At 44.9% G+C, this 21,982-nt stretch overlaps 1 protein-coding gene across 5 annotated transcripts in view; it reads left to right on the top strand.

Moving 5' to 3' along the window:
• The window catches only part of plekhg5b (pleckstrin homology domain containing, family G (with RhoGef domain) member 5b), a 63,545-nt gene that overhangs the window by 19,455 nt on the left and 22,108 nt on the right, over positions 1-21,982 (top strand). The window contains exons 1-6 of one of the 5 annotated variants that reach the window (XM_068732791.1): positions 7,836-7,921; positions 19,085-19,226; positions 19,505-19,604; positions 19,807-19,867; positions 20,143-20,234; positions 20,320-20,456. In XM_068732791.1, coding sequence (XP_068588892.1) covers positions 19,184-19,226; positions 19,505-19,604; positions 19,807-19,867; positions 20,143-20,234; positions 20,320-20,456 — 433 coding nt within the window. In that variant the 5' untranslated portion in view covers positions 7,836-7,921; positions 19,085-19,183. Of the gene's footprint in view, positions 1-7,835; positions 7,922-8,151; positions 8,618-8,974; positions 9,493-17,671; positions 18,168-19,084; positions 19,227-19,504; positions 19,605-19,806; positions 19,868-20,142; positions 20,235-20,319; positions 20,457-21,982 lie in introns of those variants that run through there. The other 4 variants (XM_068732790.1, XM_068732788.1, XM_068732789.1 and 1 more) reach the window with 4 other exon arrangements.

Here is a 21,982-nt window from a genome sequence, read left to right as displayed (position 1 = left end):
GGCCGCAGGTCTTGCTCTATCTCTCACACACACACATCAAATTTACGTAAAAATAAACGTGCACAAATCAACTTTGACTAGATTATGAGGTCAATAGATTTGGTCAACAAGTGGCTGAAATACCTTCGTACTAGAGAGCTTTTATGCTTTTGTGCCTTTACAGTTTCCTTGTGAACTTCACAATAGTTGTGCAGAACAAAATGAGCATTAATATGAAAAGGAAAGTCCACCGGAACGTCAGCAAATCTACGGCTCGCGATTTGCGAGCCGTAGATCGCTCCAATAACAGTCGTTTCCTCCGGATATTGGCAGTAGTAGCGTTACAAAATGCAGAATTTAACTGCACAACAGCGGCTAGACAACAAGGCCAGTACCACCTGTAATCCGTTATCCGTGTCGAAACGAGTCACTGGCAGACCACTTTGTTTTCTTCCGGAAAAGGGTCATGTGATAGGGGCGTGACGAATCAGGGAAGCACACGTCGTTACTGCTAAGACCCAATCAAGTAGCGAACGCGGATGTCTTAAACGTCCCTGTTTCCGCCTGTCCGCACTACGAGGTAACCCCGGAGTTTTTAAACTTACCCGGCTTCGGTAGCGTTTCCTTAGTTTTCGATGCTCTAAAACTCCGTAGCTGTTTTTGGCCACTGAGGGAGAAACAAAACAAGATTTGGTTGCCCCCCCTTTTTGTTTTGTCATTCATTTGGAGTTTGTCTGGCCGCCTGATGAATTTAAGTCCAATATTCACTCTCCTTGGATCTGTCTCTTTAACTAGGCCTGACAGTTATCTTTTCTGTCCTAGTAAAGAGGGGATATCCCAAGATGCACCACTCCGAATATGTTTGATGCTTTTAGTACTTCAGAGGTTTGATGAAGGGAGAGGAAAGTTTGGGCATTTCCGGACTACATCAAATATGTGTGCAGTGCAATTGTTTCTGACAGCTTATCTCACATTTGGCTCAACCTTTTGGCGGTTGCTCAAGAGTTAAACACGCATTGCCTGTATCAATCTTTAAACAGCAGGGGGCAATGTTATGGCAACCCTGACCTAAAGTGCAGAACTCAATCTGTTGCTTATTCTCCTCCAGAGCTCACATACTCTGCATTTGCTGCACAAGTGAGAGGCACATTTTTTTTTTAGAAAGAATGGGAACATAAATATAACTTTTGTCCATCCAACCACTTAGTTTAGAAGGAATTTTTATTCTGAAAATGAAAGGAGAAACATTAAACTTTTATATTTCACTTTTAGAGGTTTCTTCTTTTTTTTTTCCAAAGTGCTACGAATACTCTCTTTGATATGCCGTTGGCTTAGCAGCAGGACAAAGAGCAGACACAAACACAGACAGACAGACAGACAGACAGACAGACAGACAGACAGACAGACAGACAGCAAGAGGATCTTAAGGCCGGTCCTGCGATGCTTTTCAACCATTTAATTCCCAGACAGGCCTGCCTTTGGTCTCCCACTGCCATAGATCAGCTCCTGGTGGGGCTGCGTCTCTTCTAGTCACAGCATGACTGGACTGAAACTGAATGAGTTCACCTGCACCATAATTTACTGAAATCACACCAGGTGTCACCCTCTGTGCTTGTGCTGCCGTAGATCAGCGCCGTCACCACATAACACAACAGCTATCCAAAGGTTACCAGAAGGCTTTTTGGCCTGACACATGTGTTTCCAAGAGGGCTTACTGGTGTCTTTGAATACTTTGCTGTGGGTTTCTGCGAGTCACTGGGATTTAAAATCGGCCTGCAGGTGTCCGACTGGAAGATGACGTCCAATCCAGACTTAGTTCTTGGCTGGGTTGGTTGGAATCATTTCAGATTATGTTGATTAGCGCTCAACGCTAGTCTGAGCTTGCTCCCTGGATCCAGACTCACAGAGACGGGCTTATTATCCATGATCGCTTGCCCCTCCTCTTTGCCTCCTCTCGCTGTCTCCTTCATTTCCCTCCCTCCTTCCCTCGGCTTTGACAAAACAGGACCAGACAAGACGAGCCGAAAAGGTGTGGGTCGCCTTGGCAACGGGTCCCCTCCCTCGCCCAAACAGCTGGAGGCACAGGGATAATGTGAAGAGTGTCGGGGTTTGACAGAGGCAGAAAGAATGAAAAGAAGTTTCAGTCAGCTGGCTTTAACTTTCATTATCCTCCTCTCTCGCTCTCTCTCTCTCTCTCTCTCTCTCTCTCTCTCTCTCTCTCTCTCTCTCTCTCTCTCTCTCTCTCTCTCTCTCTCTCTCTCTCTCTCTCTCTGAAAGTGAATTTCTACCCGCCTGTTTTTATGCATATTTTTCCAATTAAAAAAAGTGGAAATGGCAGAAGTTCTGGGAAAAATGTCCAACGTTGTAAGAACGTTTTTGCACTCGAAGATTGAAAAGTAGATGTATCGATTTAAAAAAACAGTTTTTTGTCACCCCAACTTACGCTCCATTGAAGACAGGAAAAATTACAGCAGAGGAAAAACATCAGATCTTTTTAGACTGATAAAAAGACTGTAACCATGCTCAAATTAATACACGAAACGTAAATGACTGTCGTCTTTTCTCTCAATGTCATCTCTCATTTTCTTTCTGGAAACCATGTTAATATTTGTGCTATATTTTGATGGCTTGTGTGTCTGATGCGGTCACTCGCTCCTCACACTTTCCCCACATTGTCATTTTGGTTGGCTTTCATTCTCTCTTTTTTTCAGTCCCATGTTATGAGTAAGTTTTCGGAGAAGTTATTCGATATTAGTCAGACAAGCACAGACGCACCCGTGTCATATACCAATCACAGAATCACCTCATTACTAGTGGTTGAATCATTCTACCTTTAGCTGTTCTCCTTCTTTAATACTCGTCAAGTTGGATTTTCTTTTCACACCAGTTTTTGCTGTCTTACAAAAACAGACACACAGTCTTGACTCACTTAACCCGGCTTTCCTTTCCACTGACCTGCTTGGCTGAAAATCTCACCTAACTGACACTGACAAGGACCTGCTAAGGCTGCTAGGTAAACACTCCTATTGGGCTGGATGCCCACTTTCTGTATGTGTCAAGGGGCTGATGGGTGCAGGGTTATTCGGTGGCTTTTCCTGGTGGAGATGGATTCAATTCCGTGTGTCTTGCAATTACACCAACACCTTCCCACCTGTCTGATTGGAGTCCATCCTTCAGCCTGCAGGGATTGACTTCTCCTGCAAGGTGGGAGCAGTCAGTCAAAAAAACAGCTGTTTTCATGCTCTTAGTTTACCTGCCTCTCCTTTTCATCCTTCTCGGGGTTAATTTGAGGAATATGTTACGTTTTCTTTCTTTGCCTTTTCTCCCTCTGTGCAACAATGTCTTCAAAAATATGTTGTCGTGGATTAGTTTTATTTCAGAACAGGAAAATACTGCATGTTCATCCGTTTTGTTTGATTGCACGTATTCCCCACAGCTTGTATTGTACTTGAATAACTTGAATGACTGCAGACTACAGTCCTTGAATTGGTGTTCTGGGAAAACAGGATGTGACCTCAGCCCTAACTGTAAAGTTCTTGGAAAGTTTACTTTATGAAGTAATGCAAGCCCACTAATGGAAATGGTAGTCTGCAGTCCTCTGGATTCATTTAGACATTGAGGGAGCTGAGGAAAAGTTACCTAATCGCTTCTCAACATGACACTGACTGTTGAGATACTCTGGTGTTAATTTGTTTATTAAGGGAATGATGAGCGTTCATGTCCCCGCCCCACCCCCCCCCCCCCCTCCCAGCATTTCACTCCCCGTTTCACATTCGCAGACATGCTCGTTCACACTCAGTTGACATGCTGCTAGACTGACTAAACATTGTGGGTTCATTATCTTGTGTACTACAACAACTTCATACACAATTCTTCTTTAAAAAGGAAGCAGCTGTAGAATCAAATCATGGGATCGTTGTAGTCTTAAGTTTAAACTGTCCAAAATTTAAGCTAACGCCCACTTTGCAAACTCCCTAGCTAACGAATTTTTGCAATGTTAAATATGGTCGTTAGCTGTGTAAATATCTAATGTTAGCTGCGCCCAGTCGCCCACTTAGACAGGAAGTGTGGACCATTTCATACTAGCAGCTTGAAATATGTCATGTCTTTTATAGAGTAGCTTTGGCCCAGCTAACGCCCACTTTGCAAACATCCTAGCTAACGAATTTTTGTAATGTTAAATATGGTCGTTAGCTGTGTAAATGTCTAATGTTAGCTGCGCCCAGTCGCCCACTTAGTAGACAGGAAGTGTGGACCATTTCATACTAGTAGCTTGAAATATGTCATGTCTTTTATAGAGTAGCTTTGGCACTGGGGTAAACGGTAACGTTAGCATGCTAACATACTCACAGTGATAAACTTACATAGCGACTTTGCCACACACAGAACGATGCCTTAAAAGGATTTTGGATGCACACGCCAGATTCAGTCAATGTGTTGTGGTTTAGTTGGCTGAGGGGCAATGCAATGTACCAGGCTTTAATGAGACCTGTAAACTATCAAGTAAAGCTGAAACGCATTCAAAAGACATTACGAACTGTTATTCTGGGCACCCAGGAAAAGTGATTCCCGGCAACTTCTTTCTATGTGAGCGTTTCATTTGGTGGAAGAAGTCACTCTGGATCAGACTCACTGGCCCTCTCTTGCATTCTAACACATTGTTCTTGATTCACCGTTAATCATCTTTCTGTTGAGGCCTCTGCCAAGTTGTTAGACCTCTCCCTCCATATTTCTGCAGTAACCAGCTTTGTGACTATGACTAGCGTGAGTTTACAGTAGGTTGACTCCATTGTTCCATTCATGAGACATCTTGTAAATAATTTCACTACATGGGGAACGACTTGCTCATCAGTCTTGCGTAAGCTTTTGTATTAAGTTCTAGCAGGCCTCGTTGTACTATACACGTCAGCTGATACCTTTGCATTTTTTTATGTAGTACATCATGTAAAAGACAGAAACATCCTCCCTGTGCTCAGTCATCGATAATCCCATGTTTATATATAAATTTCTCCCCAGTGGAGTAATGCTGATGTTGATCCCTGTCACCCCAGCAGGCTACAACAGGCTAGCAGCTCCCTCCCTCTTGTATAGACGCACACAAACCACATCGGCTGTGAACCAATCACAGAAGCTGTACTTTTCCAGCCCTATGGGATGTGATGGTCCAGAAAGAGAAGCTGATGACTCGTTTCACATTAGCTCACCATAGCGTTAATGGAGACGTGACAATATGCAAATGTCCAATTCCAGTGGAAATACGAAACACAGCATGGAGAGGACCCAGGTTTCTTTATTAACATGGAAAATGTACTTTGAGCGTTTTTTTTTGTCTCTACCAACTCCCTGAGGAAAATATCTGTCTCTTTAGCTTCCAAATACTCACCTTTGTCTTTCTGCTGTTAGGTGTTTTGTTACACAAAGTCGTGTCATCAGTTGTTCATATAAAATATCAGGCTTTAAAGCAACTGACTGAAGAGACTTGTAATTGATCCTCTAATTGCCACAGTAGCTGCTGTTCAGCAAATGCTACATTATTACGTTTAAAAAAAACAACCCGCATTATATTTTCCTTTGTTGTAAGATGCCCCACCGACATTCAAGATCAAATGCTGAACCAAAAAATGATGTAATGCCACTGACAAGTGGAGGATGTCTATCAGGGTGAGTGGAAAGAAAGACAAACTGGACACTGATTTACGTGTGTCCATACATACAATGTTCCGTCAGAAACGGACACTAGTAAGGGAGGTGCCCCAGTGACGCCAGTTCAAACCCCCCCCCCCCCAGGAACATCCCAGTCAGGAAGCAGCATCGCGGCAGACGGGGGAATAACAGGAAGAGGGTACCTGACTGACGCTCCAATGGAGACGGCCTTGTATTGGCCGACCAATATAGCCAGGATTCAAAGACTTAAGAGAAGGCCCCCAGTGAGGAGGTGGATTGAGAAAACAACCCCCCCCCCCCCCCCAACCCCCTCTCCCCTAAATCCCTCGCATGCGAAGAGTCTTCCCATGGCAAACCCCACTAATTGTTGGTTTGCTCAGAGTGTTTTCAGAAGGTAAACAGCCGCTGCTTAATGAAATACTGTGAGAACAGCAGTCTGCACTGCTTAGTTGGGGAGGCGATAATAAGCTTTGTAAAATCTCCAATTCAGAACGTGTTATTATGGCTGTGGAAGCGTGTTCTTTAAATCACTCCTAACTGAAGCCAGCCACGAAACCGTGGAACTTCCAGCGGCACCATCACGGGTGAAATATTTGGCTTTAATCTTTCCTTCTTTTTTTTTCCTTCTTTTCCTTCTTTTTTTTTTTCCTCTCACCAACTTGCTCATCCTTGTTATCTTCACGCTCACATTTCCCTTTGTCCGCCCCCCCCCCCCCCCCCCGACACACACACACACACACACACACACACACACACACACACACACACACACACACCTTATTTAACTGCTCCCTTGAAGGCATGAAAGAATTCGGAGCTTATGGTTATTGAGGGTAATGCCAAGGTCAGGCATCAAGGATCTTTTTCAGCCCCCCAACAATGGCAGTGCCAGTGGGGTCTAATCCTTGAAGATAATTGCGTTGCTGCTGTCCACTCTTTTAAATATAGCCTCCCCTAATTAAGGCTGACAGTTGGGGGGGGGGGGGGGGTGGCGGGACAGACATGGATTCAACAGGTCGCCTTGTTTTGAAGACACAGGACATGGAGAGGAGGGGTTGGGGCATTAAAACCGACCCACTTCACCCCCCCCGACCCACCCCCCCTTGTCTTCCTCTAAACATGCGTCCCCCGGCCTCAGGGGCTTGAATTGTTTTTGTGAGCTAGCTAATTGCGGGGGATTTAAACACGGTTCATCTTGGATTAACCCGAATGACAAAAGAACAGAGAGTAGTGGGCTTAGTGTCCGCGGTCAGCGCAGCAGGCTGTAACAGAACATTAGACTATAAATCATACTTGCTCTTGCACCACACTCCTACACAACACTGTACTCTTCACCCCCCACACACACACACACCGCACCACACAAGGACCGCATCTAATGATTATTTTCATTTTTGATTTATGGGCCGATTACAGAAAAACGGCAAATCCTCACATTTCAGAATCTGGAACATGAGAATGGTTTGCTCCAGGGGTATTTCAGCGATTGAGTATTACTCATTTGACTCATAGATTTAGGAGAGACGGATAAAAAAAAAAAGGGAATGGTCAGATGCCGAGATATGACTTTCTGTCGCAAGATTTAAAAACACTGTATCCTGCTTTTCCCATAGACAATACATACTCAGTAGCGCCTCTTCATTAGACACAGACGTCTTCAATCTACAAGTCATGTCCTTAAATAGCTTGTTTTGTCCAAACCAAAAGATATTTAATGTACTATCGTATACGCTTACAACAATCAGTCAATCCTCACACGTGGAAGACATTTCTTTAAAATGACACAACTCATAGATTAACTGATTTTGTTTTATCTCTTTATCAACGAATCAATTAATCGACTGAGCGCTGCAGCTTTAAACACGGGGCCTCCTGTGATACACGTCGAGTCTCCAAACGTCAGCCTCGGGTCATCAGGGTTATCTCCTAGTGAGATAACCCCGATGACCTCACTGTGGCGTCGAGGTTATTTTTCTCAGATGTGACAAAGCTCCCAGAACACGTTGCACAGCTGTTTTCATAAGCTGAAGAGCGCTATAACAAGTAAGTTAACTTTCACATACAACACTCAAAGGATTAATACATTTTCAAATTCATGAATAGACTGATCAACTTATCAACTTATTGTGTCGTCACTACACCACATCCAAAGCATTTCTGTCAAAATGGAATATCAGGTCGTTTTTCTTATTATTCCTCATTTGATTTTGAAATATAAATATGAAAACTAACCTGTTTTTCCTTCTTTTTTTTTAAACTGATCTGGACCAAACAGAAGGTAAACTGAGTGTGCTTATGTAAGTGTATGTGTTGTAATGTTGTCCGGGTGCTGGTTGTGTTTGAGAACATTTACTTCCCACTTCTGGTTAGAACTTTAGAAGAAACTCGGCTGAACTCCCTCATTCGGTAACCTCGGGGTCACGGTGAAACACTAAATCAGGCAGGATGGTTTATAATGGGCAAATGGACTGTTCCTCGTGGAGTTTGGTTTACATCTTGATCAGCTGAAACCCAGATGGGAAACTTTAATTCTCAAAAGGGCTCAGTTTCAGTGGGATTTCACATGAGTCAGCCAGGATGTGTGTGAGCTTGTGGGAGTGTGATTGAGCAGAGATAGGCGTGGTTGATGGTTTTCGGTGTGTGTATATTTGTGTGTGTGTGTGTGTCTTCCCATTAGACTGCTGTAGTAAACAGAGTGAGCCTCTCAGCTCAGCCACGTTCCTTTCGATCCCGCCGGCTGTCCGCTGTTTTTAACCCCGAAGATCAGGATTATTTTGAAACTCACACACACACACACACACACACACACACACACACACACACACACACACACACACACACTCATCTGAGGGACTACAGAGCGAGTTCGATCCAGGTTGGGACTAAAACTTTCACCACCTGCTGTCGGTTGGAGATATTGATCGGTTCTTCTGCTGAAAGGGGTTGTCTTTCCTAGGAAGTGGAGTTTTCTATGGTAGGTAAACGTAAAATGTAAACAACAAGCTTCTCTCTCCGGAGTCTTTGTGTGACGGCACTATGGTTCAATAATATATGACATGCTGAGAGTGTGTTGCAGGAGGAAACATTAGCAGGTGGTGTTGTTGTTTTCATTCATTCTCTGTAAAAGCAAAGGATAGCCGAACTAAAATAGGACCGTAACGATTTTATGTGTGTGTGTATATATATATATATATATATATAACAGTGAAAAATGCTGTTTCCAAGAACTTAAGATGACTTCATCAAATGTCTTGTTTTGTTCAACAGACGGTCCAAAACCCTGAGATATTTGCGATTCTTGTAAGACAAGGAAAAGCAGCAAATTCTCTCATTCATGAAGTTGTCAATCATTCATTTTTTTACATGGTTAATTCCTCGTCAAAATAGACGGCTATTGTTCTTCCGTTTTTGACTTTTTCTGTCTGCGCGAGGCTGTGATGGCAGCACACATTCACATCTGTGCAGACCAGCACCGTCAATCTGTTTTTCCTCCTTTGTCTGCATATTTTACATCTGCTTCTTATATCAACAGACCAGTCGTACCCCCTGGCACCCACCAGAGTTCTCCCCTTTCCATATACTTTGTATCAAAATTGGAAGTGGTTGACAAAAAAAAAAAAAAAAAAAAAAATCAATTCTAAATCCACTTGGAATACCCAGTTCCCCCCTCTCTTCCTCCTTTTTTGGTCTTGTTCGCCGCTCTCATGTCTATCTCTCTCTCTCTCTCTCTCTCTCTTCTGCCCTGAAGCTATGGATAGGAAGGCTGGTTGCGTCACAGTCCAGCCAAGATTGCCTGAGACAGCAGTCGGTACACTTGAATTTGTTAGAGCAGAAAGAGACCAGCTGCTGGTGAGTGGTGCTTTTCTAATGTAATCCTTGTATTGATCACCCTGAACTGAATAGCGTTGGCTGTGTTTAACTCTACGGCGTTAACAGGATTTAGTGTTGTTTCTCTCTTTAAGAGGGATCTTGAGTGGGTGTGTTTTTTTTTTCCCCTTAATGACGACACCGTGACGGTGGCATGTGTCATTTGGGTGTCATGTAAATATTTGACTCTGCTGCGGGGGTTGAGGTCAGATGTATTTCAGCTTAAACGTAATCAAAGAAATATTCACCTTTTGCTTTAAAATTCGTCTAAAAATAACGTAGAAAGAAACTGTTGCAGTTTAATTTTATGCTTGAATTCAGTTGAACATCCAGTTAGTCGATGTGGAAGATGAGGAGGTAATATCGTTGATGGGCAAACACCGGCTGCATGTTCAAACATACTTTTCACTGGAATGCATAGTTTACTTCACAAGTTACAGTATCTCCTGCGAACATGTTTGTTCCTGAGTTTGTTTGTTGTTGACTAATGACGGCCCCATTTCTTTCCAAATGTCCTGTCTATATTGTGTAATCTGGGAAAAAACCCTTTCTTCATGTGTCACAGTGCGGACGGCGATATCATTATGACATTATGTTGTGTAGAGTTACAGTCTGTCTACTGTCCAGTAACTATCAAAAGTCAATGAGTCACACAAACTGATCTAACGTCTTATGTAGCCTACTGATGTATGTTTTTAATGTTAACACTAGTTCATCACAATTTCATCTCCACTTGGATTTGCTGTTGCTAATAGTAACGCTTCGTTTATTAATGAGATCTGGGAAAGGTTCATCCCCATCACAGTTTAAAGACCACATGATTCAACTTACATCGTATTTACAGTCTTCTTGTGACGCTTTATTACCACCATTACGGTGTCACTCACTAAAGTTATTTAGATATACTAGACTTAAATGTTGGCCATTTAATAAACCCCTTCCCCCGAATAGTGATTGTAGCCAATCGTAGCTTAGCAACTGTAGTGAGTAGATTGTTTTTGTCCTGGGACGTGTAGCTTAAAGGCATATAGCATGTATGTAGCCTCCATGTGTACGTCCAGACTCCTCCCCTCGGTTTCTCATTTAAAACAAGTTTTGCTGGAAGCAATAAGAAGTCGGCTTCCAGCCAACCCGCTTGGGTAGCGTTGATGAACGGAAATCTTCCGCGACAGCCGTCATTTAGAAATAAGGGTCCTGCTTTTGTTTACCTTTTTGTGGGCGATCAAAGTCCCATTGTTTCAAACATCGCTACTCATTTTGACTGGTAAATCTGTCACTTTCGTCATTGTAAGCTAGACATATGCCAATGCAGAGATAGCAACAGTTATAGGGAACTGTCTGCTCGTGTTTTTTTTTTTTTTTTTTTTTTTTTTTGGCTGTGTTGCAATGTTTCCCTATTTCCAGCTCCAGAGTTGTAGTAGAAATGTAGTAGAAATGACACTTTTAAAGTGTGAGTCACATGTTGTTGAATGTACAGCATTCCCTATGGGGAACATTATATTCACCTGCTGTCCTTATTGTATGTTCCCTTGCAGTTATTGGCTTTGAATGACACCCCCCACCCCCCCCCCCCCCCCGTTAAACACACTTAGCGCGTGTTTGGGTAACGCATCCTCAGAGGATGAAAACACAACGAGTGCCTCTGTTTGAGTGAATCCGTTACGTGTGCGAAGGCGTCAGGACCGTGCAGCACCAGAATGAGTCGGTTAATAAGGAACAGGCATGCAGTGAAGCAGGCGGTCTTGTTGCATAACGGGCGCTGTAAGAAAAAAAAAAGAAAAAAAAAGAAAGGCCCTGGCTCTCCTCCTCCTCCTCCGCCTCCTCGCCCGGCCAGAGGACAGATGGCGGCAGAAGAAAGCGAGCGAGCGGCTCTCTCTCTCTCTCCCTCCCTCGCCACTCCTCAAACAGATGCACCGTTTATTTATTGAAAAATAAATCAGACCCGGGGCCAGGCCTGCCCAAGGCTTCCCCCCTTTTGATCTCCCGTAGCCTTAACTGGGCGCTGTTTTCAATCCCACCTACTGGGCCACGGCTAATGGCAACTCTGCATAATGTTTAGGGAAGCAGGCCCTCTGCAGCGCACACACAGGGAGGCCCTATGGGGGTTTGGTGCGCTCCGCTACCGAGAGCACGGTGACAATTTGGCTCTTAAGTTAAGAAACAAAAAAAAAAAAAAAAAAAAAAAAAGGTAGCGAAAAAAGTAACACGAAGCAGAGTTTGACCTGGCTCGGTCTCTTGTCGGCTCGGCTTGAAGGAAAGTACGCTCACTCTGCAGGCATTCAGACGTTCCTTCTTTCACTATCAATCATGCTTAATGCAGCCGCAGATATCGGATCGTTTTGGTGCAGTTGAGAACGAATGAATGTTGTGACGGCTCAGCTGTATGCAGGAAGGTTGAGCGGCTGATGTTGAGAAGATGTTTGCCGTGTTTCAGTATAATACTGATTATAATCTGAAAGCGGTTTTCCTAATGAAATAAAACATCAGTTACGGCCATATAGTTATGGTTCTCATAAACATATTGTGAATAAATATCTTCTGGAAACACCATGTTGTCGTCCTCAAAATACTGTTATATTATGGATTTTGAGGGATCTGTTTAAAATGTGGTGACATTGTGTTTTTGTCACTATTCATCAGCATTGCTCAGCCTAATATTAATGTAGATTAAATCAAATTGTTTGGCATTCAAAACAAAATAAAACATTTCATTCAGATTTTTTTTTTTAGGTTTTGCTCTATTATTCCAAAGGAAAATAATGACTTAGCTTTATTTGCATTAGACGCCAGTGTTTGTGTAGCCTCCGCACTCTGTACTGTATTGACGCATGCGCGGGTCAGAGGTCGGCTTTAGTGCATTTGTGTGTAAAAAGCAGACGGCGGTCGTCTTTCTGTCAGCCGTAGACTATGAACCACTGATGATGTGTACTCGTGTCTGGCTTTTTTTTTGGGGGGGGGGCTACCCCCTTTGAGTTTGGTGTTGTAGAACGGCATGAGTCGGTCTGACCAAAGTCTGTCTGGGTGTTTGACTGACTTCACTGCATTCAGACTATTTGAACAAGACCGTGCATGACTCTGCCTCGTCTGGTGCTAGCCAATTATTTGCGGGCATAGGTGTGTTTATTGAGATGCGTTTTGTTTTTCTTTAAGAGAGAGAGAAAAATCAGACGGGACGTTGACTCGAAGCCACCCCTGACCGATTCCTCCGGCCCCTCGGGACTGATGAGGAGCGGCCGTAACGCTAACATAACTTACCGCTTAGGAGAATCTCAGCCAGTTGCCAAATCAGTGATGACTTTCGTGTCAGGACAGGACCTTTTAAAGCAGCAGTCTTTTTTTTTTTTTTTTTTTTCCTCTGTGGGAGCGGAGTGATGATGGTGCGCATTAAAGTTGGCCCGTGTAATTAAACACAGTGTACCTGGACGTCACCCTCAGTCTCAACAAAGACTGAAGAGCACTGAGACCTCTCGGTGTCGGACAGAAGGTTGGCCCGAACAACGCGGTTTGAGCTCAACTCAACCGAACACGTGTTCTCCATTGCCCCCAATGTGAAGCACTAATCACGCTGTTGTGCTTTGTGTTGATTCAGGTGTGCTTTGATTTCATGTTTTCTATAGTGTGTGTGTGTGTGTGTGTGTGTGTGTGTGTGTGTGTGTGTGTGTGTGTGTGTGTGTGTACAGAGCTGGATGATGGCTGTTTTGAACAGTGACATAGAATTGAGTTTTGGGTGTTGGCACCACTGTGACAAACCCAGCCCCACCCGTCCTCACACTCATCCAGTCAATCGGACCTTTGGTATTTTTTTTTAACCTGGACCCTATTTTTCCATGTTTTTATGTCTGAGTGATAAGTGGAAACATGATTTTTTTTATTTTTGAATTGGTCCAGTATTGTTGGATTACTTTACAGCTAAAGACGCTGCAATGTAATCATTTAAATCAACGTTCACTCAAAGTGCTTGTTTTTATCACCGACAGGCTCATATTGGTGTAATACATGTCTGACAACATTATGAAAAGCCTACAGAATTAAAACGGATAAAAACATGTTGAGAATTTTGGAAGTGATTACTTATATTTTAAGTCGTGAACAATCCTTACGGACCTGACCCTGGAATCTAATTCTACAATTGGTATGATGCTAATTTAACTGCAACCGTGCAGAAAAACAACAGGGTTTAAACACAATGAATAGAAAACAAGAAGCTGCGCGGCGTTAAAATGCAGATTTAGAATTTGAACGTCGACGCGATGAATGCCACTTTGAAGCTTCAAAGCATTGGGCACGGCCCTACGTCCAGTAAAGCATGAATCTCACTGTTTGTGAGCTTTACTGAGGGAACCATCCGGGGCGGTCTCCTGCACGTTAGAAGATCGACTACACCAGGCCAACGCTTGTGATTGAAAAGAAACCTCAGACCACGAGGGCTCCGTTTGTTTTTTTGCAGTTCAATAAAACAAACGGAGTGGTCCCCCCCCCCCCCCCCCCCCACGGAAATAAATCTAGCTGACTGCATCGTGTCAATATCAGGAGAATCATATCATCTCCGGTATTTGGAACAAAAGTTAAGGTGTAGAGTTTCACAGGACACAGCTGTTATTTTGAATGTGTCCCAATACATTTCATCAGTATTCCATTATGTTGTGCTTCTCATCTCGTTTTCAGGTTGTTCCTAAACCCTGATAGCTTCTCGGCCAACAAACGACAATACAAATCTTCACTGTATTTTTTTATTTTTTTTTAAAGTTATTGTTGAAAACAAACCTCTGGATTTATATTTTACCTAAAATGCTGTTGAGCTTTACACGACAAACAAAGGAAAGCCTATTATCTCTCTGAATATACACCACGACACTTGGCTATGAGATAAACTGTAGCCTACGGCTCGCATATCCTCTTTTTGCGCTTCAAACACACACACACACACACGCACACGCACACGCATGCACACGGTGATGCATGCTATTACGTAAGTGCTAGGTGTGCTCTGGCAGCACAAGCTGTTCTGGAGGGGGAGGGGGGGACACACACACACACACACACACGCCATGAGGTTGCAGACCGACGGGAGGTTCGACCGGTGCCGTTTCTTGGAGATCGAGAGATCATTACTGAGCAGAGTCACTCTCTGCTCTTTAAAGCAGCCCTGTGATGAAAGAGTCCTGAATCACATTGAGTCAGATCTGCAATCTGGGTTCGAACGTCTCCCCAGTCGTATAATTCCAATGCGTCAGATAATTCCACACACCAAGACTGATTACCCACAGATTCTCCCTGCTCCCAGCGGAGGATTTGGCAAGCCGTCCAAACGTATTAAAAAAAATTGTTCTCGGGAGGCAAAAATTGTGACGGCGGTGAGGCTGTCGCAGCCAAATTGAACTGCCAGGCAGTTTGCTCTAAAACCCCCACATGTTCCATAATTATAAATCATGTTTAAGACATTTTGAATCTGAAGTTAATATAACTGTATCCCAGTTTAATGTCTTTAGCATCGGCTGCGTGAAGTTAAGTCCGTGTTGCAGCAAGTGCTTTAAAGTGTGTTGCCGTCATATGTTGCGTGCCAGCGCTGGGAGGATTAAGTGTTAAGGTAATAATCCTGATTCACCTCAGAAGACTCCAGTCGCCTTCTTCCCAAACAAGAACAGCTTTAGTACAGCTGAGCGACTGGTGTGCGGTTCATGGATGACACAGCCTTTGGAGCGGGCATGCCTGCGTTTGTAAGTCCATGTATGAGTCTTTGTGTGTGTGTGTGTGTGTGTGTGTGTGTGTGTGTGTGTGTGTGTGTGTGTGTGTGTGTGTGTGTGTGTGTGTGTGTGTGGGTTTGCAGGATGTGTGGAAACGAGGGGGCATAAGCAGGTGCCACGTGGCGTTTGATGGGCTGAGCCAAAACGAAGGACTGCTGTGTGTGTGTGTGTGTGTGTGTGTGTGTGTGTGTGTGTGTGTGTGTGTGTGTGTGTGTGTGTGTGTGTGTGTGTGTGTGTGTGTGTGTGTGTGTGTGTTCTCAGCTGTTGAGGAGGGGGGATGCAGGTGTGTGTGTGTGTGTGTGTGTGTGTGTGTGTGTGTGCGTGCAGTGTTTCATCTACAGTCACTCATGCTCACCCCCTGAACCTCCCCTCTAATCCAGCCAGATCTAAGAGCAGTCATGTGAGGGGGGTGGGGGGGGGGGGGTACACACACGCGACTCACATGACACATTTCTCACACACACACACACACACTCGCATACACTCACGGTAGGAGGCTCGCATGGCCTCTTGTCAGCTGTCCCGCACGGTCACATTCTCTTACAGTCAGCTTTACTCACGCACATCCTCCTCCGCTTCGATATGTTGGGAAAGCTGACTCCAGATCCAGAAGTTCGGTCATCCTCCTACCTTAAGTATCAATCATCCCTCTCATTGTTAGGAATGTTGAGCATTGCAAAAATCCCGATTGCACATATTCTGAGCTTCAAGCATCTGTCATGAATGTAAGATTGGAGTTTGTTTTTTTCCGTTTGGTCTCTTTGAGCCTTTTCTTAAACCAGTGATGCACTCATTTGTCTTGGCTGAAGCGTCAGATATTTTCGTTGCAGCAGGAATGTGAACGCCCCGACTTGATAGTGAGGAAGGCCTACCTATCGGGGCTATTGTCTAAATATGGCGTCCGATTTGCTTCGCGTTTCTCTGGCCCGGCCGTCCGTCTCCACGCCTCACGGTTGAACATACCACCCCTGTGCGATGGCGCTGACGTTGACTTCAGAGAGGCGTGAGCCGGTGATGTTGCAACAGATTTCTGTGACTTTTGCTTGCCTCTGCCATGAAGCGCTCTCTTCGGAGGTGAGACACACAGCAGTTGAACGTCACCGACTGCAGCGGTTGAGAAATTCCCTTCTGCCGTTCCGCTCTTTTACCGTAGTCGCTACGCGGTGAGCACAAGACCGAACAGGACCTCGCTTCGTTTACAAAAAGCAACACAACACACCACTTTGTTCCAGACTGAAATATCGCAACAGATATTGGATGGATTGCCGTGACATATTTTTTTGTACGCCGCTGTGCCAAAGTACGGTGTGTCTACAGTCAACAGATGAGAGTGAATATGAGTGAAGCTGCTGGACCTGATAGCATCTGTAGTCGTGTGCTGAGAACATAACTAACGTCATCACCGTCGTCCCCTCCGTGTCTAAATCACCACCGTCCTACATTCTGGTGAAGTACTTTGAGAATCTGGTTCCCTGCCGGTCTGGACCCCTCGCCAGTTTTATAGTAAAACTCGTGGTTTGGATCTTATCACGGTTTTAAGTCAGGGATCGGATCAGAGCAGCACGAATGAAAAAAATGTTTTTGAAATGCCTTGATCACGTTTTTTTTTTGGGGGGGCCGATACCAATTGTTGATTATCGTTATTGCCCAATATTTAGGATTAGGAAATTAAAGATTCTATTTTTATTGACATCTATTTAATCTATGTTGTATTGCTGTGACAACTGAATTGTACAAGATTTCATTTGAACACATCATGACAACGTAATAATACATTTTTGCCCAATACTCTTTTTTTTTTTTTTTTTTTTTTTTTTAAATTGAACAAATCCTTAACGCATCATAATGTAACTGAGTTTAACCTCCATACCCCTGTCTATGGAGCTGAGGTGGAGCAAAGTTCCTTTGAATCAGCATCACAAACAACCTGACATGGTGATCATCACACATCTCCATCCTGGTGAAGAAAAGCTCCTAAACGGCTGTATTTCTTAAGGAAACTTAGGAAGACAAAATTCACGTGCCATGTTCTTGATAACGTTTAGAGAGGAGCAATAGAAAGCAGGCTTCCTGGAAACATTACAAACAGACATGGGATGTGCACGGCCCATTACACAGGGGGGGGGGGGGGCTCTTGATTAAACAGCCATGCGCTGTTAGAATTGAGCCACAACAATGAGAATCAATACTTAAGCTGTAGTGAACAGGAATTATCCTTGAACGCAGTTGTGCTTACTGGAGAAGAGCCACCGTCAACAACCGTTCTCTGAGCCTCTGCGTCTCTTTTCTATTTTAAACCTCTTTCTGGTCGGAGGGGCTCTGCCTGGGTTAGGGTGACCCTGGGTGCGCGACAGGAAGGGAGGAGTCTGTGCTGCTGGTGGCAGAGGAAGAGAATGAAGGGAGCGAGAGAGAGAGGGGGGAAACAGAGGAGAAGACCCTGGCTTGCGGAGCTCATAGCGAAGCTGTTTAATCTCTGCAGGACCGTCAGATGGCTTTGACAGAGCACAGGCACCAATTAGGATCCAAGATTAGGGGGGGCTTTGTACTTCTGAAAACGTTCTGGATGGAGCTTTTTTTCCCCCTTCCTTCCTGTCTTGGCTTTATATCTCTCTTGTGACTCCTCGCCCTCCCATAACCTTATCCCTGCCTCCCTCCCTCCCCCCTCTTCTGTCCTCCTCCAGCCATGCGACCTGGTCCTTTTTAAAATCTGAGATTATACCTGGCTAGACATTGAGAGGAGTGGATTAATAAGGCAGCTCGTGGCTTGACCGGGGGCACGCTGCAGTGTGATTTAGCAGGCCGACGAGGCGGCTACTTGGATGTTTACTTGGGTCCTGGGTGCCTTCTGGCATGGATATGGAGCCGATTTGCAGGAGTGGGGGAGACTCCTGCTCCAATCTGCAGAATATGACGGTAGAGTACCAGGAGTGGGGGCAGAGAGTCATTTGTATTAAAATCTGTATATGTACAGCTAGGGTGTGTGGCAGCGAATCAACAATCGAGTTACTCCAGACGGGCTTTCAGAGCAGTGTTTTGTCAGCGCATGGCGTCTACCTCTTGCATATTTATAGTTGTTGTGTTGACATGAAAGCTAGACTCCCTTGCTTGCGCTCAAACCCCTGTTGTGCACATATTTATACACACACACACACACACACACACACACATGCACAGACACACTTGCTCCTCTTGAGTACATGGGGAAACAATGGCAGGAAGTACATTAGCGGGACCCCCATTGTATCTCCCCATACGTCCTCGCTTCCTGAGCGGCCGGGTGCGGGTGATGCCGACGGGTGACACAGGGAGAGGACTGATGAGATGCAGAAGAGCCTCTCGAGGTGAGGGGGGGCGGGGGTGTCGGATCTGTCTGGGCCCCCGAGACAGAGAGGTCCTTAATCCTGCAGCCTTCTGCTGCCCGTCGTCTCGGCTCCGGAGCTTTTGGAGCTCTGCGGTCTTGAAGTGTCCCAGTAACCGACCTGTGGTCGGTTTTAGCGCTTCGCCGCTCGGGATGCAATTTTTGGATTATGTAAGGGTGAGCTGGTCCCAGATCAGCACAAAAGGTGAAAGACTAACTTTAAGTCAATTAGTTGTCGTCCCACAGAAGGGGGACAGATGGTGAGAAGCTGGGAGTGACCAAACCTCAGGAATGCCCATGGCAGCCTCTGTGCTCATTCAATGGTGGCAGAAACAATAGTCAGGCAGGGAGATATTTATCCTTAATGTGTGTGACTGGCTCAAAGTGATGGTCTTTTAAAATGTTTTTGTATTTTAGTGCAGGGATCTGACTCTCTCTTGTCCTCTTCTCCCCTCCTTGTTTCTGCTTTTAGGTTTGCCACCACCCAGACTGCCAAGACCTGAATAACAAAAGCCCCCTTCACCTGTGCGAGTCATGTGACTCACGCAGCCATTCAGAGAACTCAGACAACATGCACTTTGACCGGCACCCCCGATTTGACTTACAACCTCAAGGTAGACTTTCTGCATTTGTTAATCCTGCTCTTGCAGTGACGTTATACCCATTTATTTTCCTTTCCCACATGTTCCTCTGGAGTTTTAACTTTTATGATTTGTGTAGTCATCAATGTATGTCTGAAAACAGAAACATATCAAAACCTTGACAAATTAAAGAATTCCTGCCACTATTTCATTTGGCTGAACCAACCCTTGAAAGCGTTAAAGGTTGCTGTAGTTGTGATCCAGCAGAAGAAATGACTGCTGTGTTGTCGTTGTTGTTTTCTACCTTTTAGCCTCCATCCTGGCTCGAAACGTGTCCACGCGCTCCTGTCCCCCGCGCACCAGCCCCCCCTCCGACCTGGAGGAAGAGGATGAGGGGAGCAGTGACCGAGGGTCGGTAACCTTTCCGTTATCGCCGTGCTAGTGTTCGTGTATTCCTGCATGCCAGTGGAACTCGTTGTCTTTGCTCACTGGAGGATAAATTACAGCCATTAAATGTGTGTTTAAATGTCTTGATGGTCACTTAAAGCATTTCTCTCATATGTTAGGTACGATAATGTGTGTGTGTGTGTGTGTGTGTGTTACTGTTTTGCAGGGAGCGTAAAACAGGGGGGATGAAGTTGGTGAAAAAGAAGACACGGAGACGCCACACTGACGTAAGTAATCACACTGACCCCCCCCCCCCCCCCCCCCATGAAACCGCTACTCTGAGTTATTTCTAGGAGCGCTTTTCATAAACGGTGTCGCAGCCACCATTATCCTAACAGAATGGTATCTCCCAGGCTGCTCTGTGCCTGAGTCGGGCAGTGTAGTGAGAAGGAGCCCCCCTGTGGATCTCCTGAGAGCACATGTGCAGCACGAGCCCGGGGGCGGACCAGCAGGGCTGCAGCCCCACCTGTGTAAACTAACAGAGCGTCTGTTCCCTCCGCAGGACCCCAGTAAGGAGTGCTTCAGCCTTAAGTTTGATCTCAACGTGGACATAAACACAGAGATTGTACCTGCGATGAAAAAGAAAACTCTGAGGTAAGAGGGGAAGAGGAGCGGCCGCATACGATGTATTGGTGTGAACCGGAGCTGACGGCCTCTTCTTTCCACCCCGTGCTGCCAGAGAGGTTCTAAGTCCAGTGTTTGAGAGGAACGGCATCGAGCTGTCCCGGGTCGACTTGTTCCTGGATCAGTCCAACACACCGCTGTCCCTCAACTTTGAGGCCTACCGTTTTGGAGGACACTACCTCAAAGTCAAAGGTAAAAAAAAAAAAAAACACACCGCATGTCCCATCGACGAATTCCAGCGCAGAATCAACCCCATCTTGCAATAATGCCCTATTCCTCTGTTGAAGTCTTAAGAGCCGTCTGTTAAACTAGCGTACTCATTTCAGCTGCAGCATATTTTTATACAGTGCTAATGAAGGTGTTCTTATCGAGAAGGAAAAAAACTGTGAGAGGAAATTCTTACAAACAGCCGTTACGCCTGATTTATCATTGCAGACTGACGACCGTGTAAGAAACTTCACTTCTGAGAAAAGCAGGTGTAACACTTGTGGATTTGTGTTTTATCGCTCTCACACTGAGGGAGAGAGAGACTAGCCAGATGAAAGCGGGGAGAAGTCAGACATAGAAAACAATTCGTTTTACTTCCCAGACATGTGCAACATGTGTCAAATAACAGCCCAGCATCAGATCTTAATTAGCTGCACTTCATGCTGATCAGATGAGCTGTGGCTGGGCTCATTTATACCGTTAGTCCTGTTGAATTGTGGAGGCAAAAACGTTGCATCCTCGAGGTTCATTTGAGGTACTAAATATCCCCCATTGTCCTTGTCCTGTTACCCTTTGTGTTTGATCTTAAGGCAACCTATTTTTTTAAGTCATGAATCCATCAGTGACGCATAATAGTTCAAATATAAGTAAAGTGTTATGTGCTGGTGAGAGATTTTCTTCGAGGTAAAATATGCCTTTTTTCCCTTTTTAAAAATGACTAACGATGCTGCTGGTAGCAGATGATTCATGTTGGCGTGTTCTAACTTATTTATAATTCTATCAGAGTTATCAAAGAACTGTGGGCAAATGATCTCCCCATAAACTGGTAGAATACATTACAACAGCTGTTTTACTTTGTTCATAGACGGTAGGTAGCCCTTCGGTCCTGTACTTTGGTGTATTTTCGACGTCCCACCGCTCTTATCCGTGTTTCCGTTAACAATGACTGAGCAGGACAGAAGGCGGCGGTTTCCTCTCACACCCTTGTTTCTGACTAGGAGGAAAAAGGAGTGGACTGTATCCTTAGAAGTTATCAGCACTACAAGGGGGGGAGAAAAAAAAATGTCACCGCTCTACTCAATCTTTTTCCAGATGTGCGATGAAGATTCCCATGACTCTAACACCATTAACATCTCAGCGGCGTGAGCTTTCTTTCCCATGATGCCTCTGTGGAAACTGGGAATGGTGCCTCTGTTCTGCGATCACTGCAGTTCCGCTCGCTGCAGTTTCTGAATCAAAGGCCCATTCGGAGCCTTCCATAAAAGAGCTCCTATGCCATGACTAATTGCCATTCTTTTGAAATTGTCACCCTCCCGACGAGCAGCTCTTGACCGCAATCTGGAGTTACATGTAGCCTGAAACGCAGAGGTCCACAGCTGCTTAGGCTCTGGGGTTGGAGGGTTAAGAGGCTTTCATGAAATCGACGACTGAGAATCTAGATTCATTAAAGCGGCTATAATCAGTGTTTTTATACTGACCACTTGTCACCTGACTCTGCACTTCCCCCTCAG

Source organism: Cebidichthys violaceus, unplaced genomic scaffold, assembly GCF_023349555.1.
Source record: "Cebidichthys violaceus isolate CVI_PGR_0920_01 unplaced genomic scaffold, fCebVio1.0.p SCAF_6, whole genome shotgun sequence".
Taxonomy (NCBI): Eukaryota; Metazoa; Chordata; class Actinopteri; order Perciformes; family Stichaeidae; genus Cebidichthys; species Cebidichthys violaceus.
This window is presented reverse-complemented; position numbering and strand designations above follow the sequence as displayed.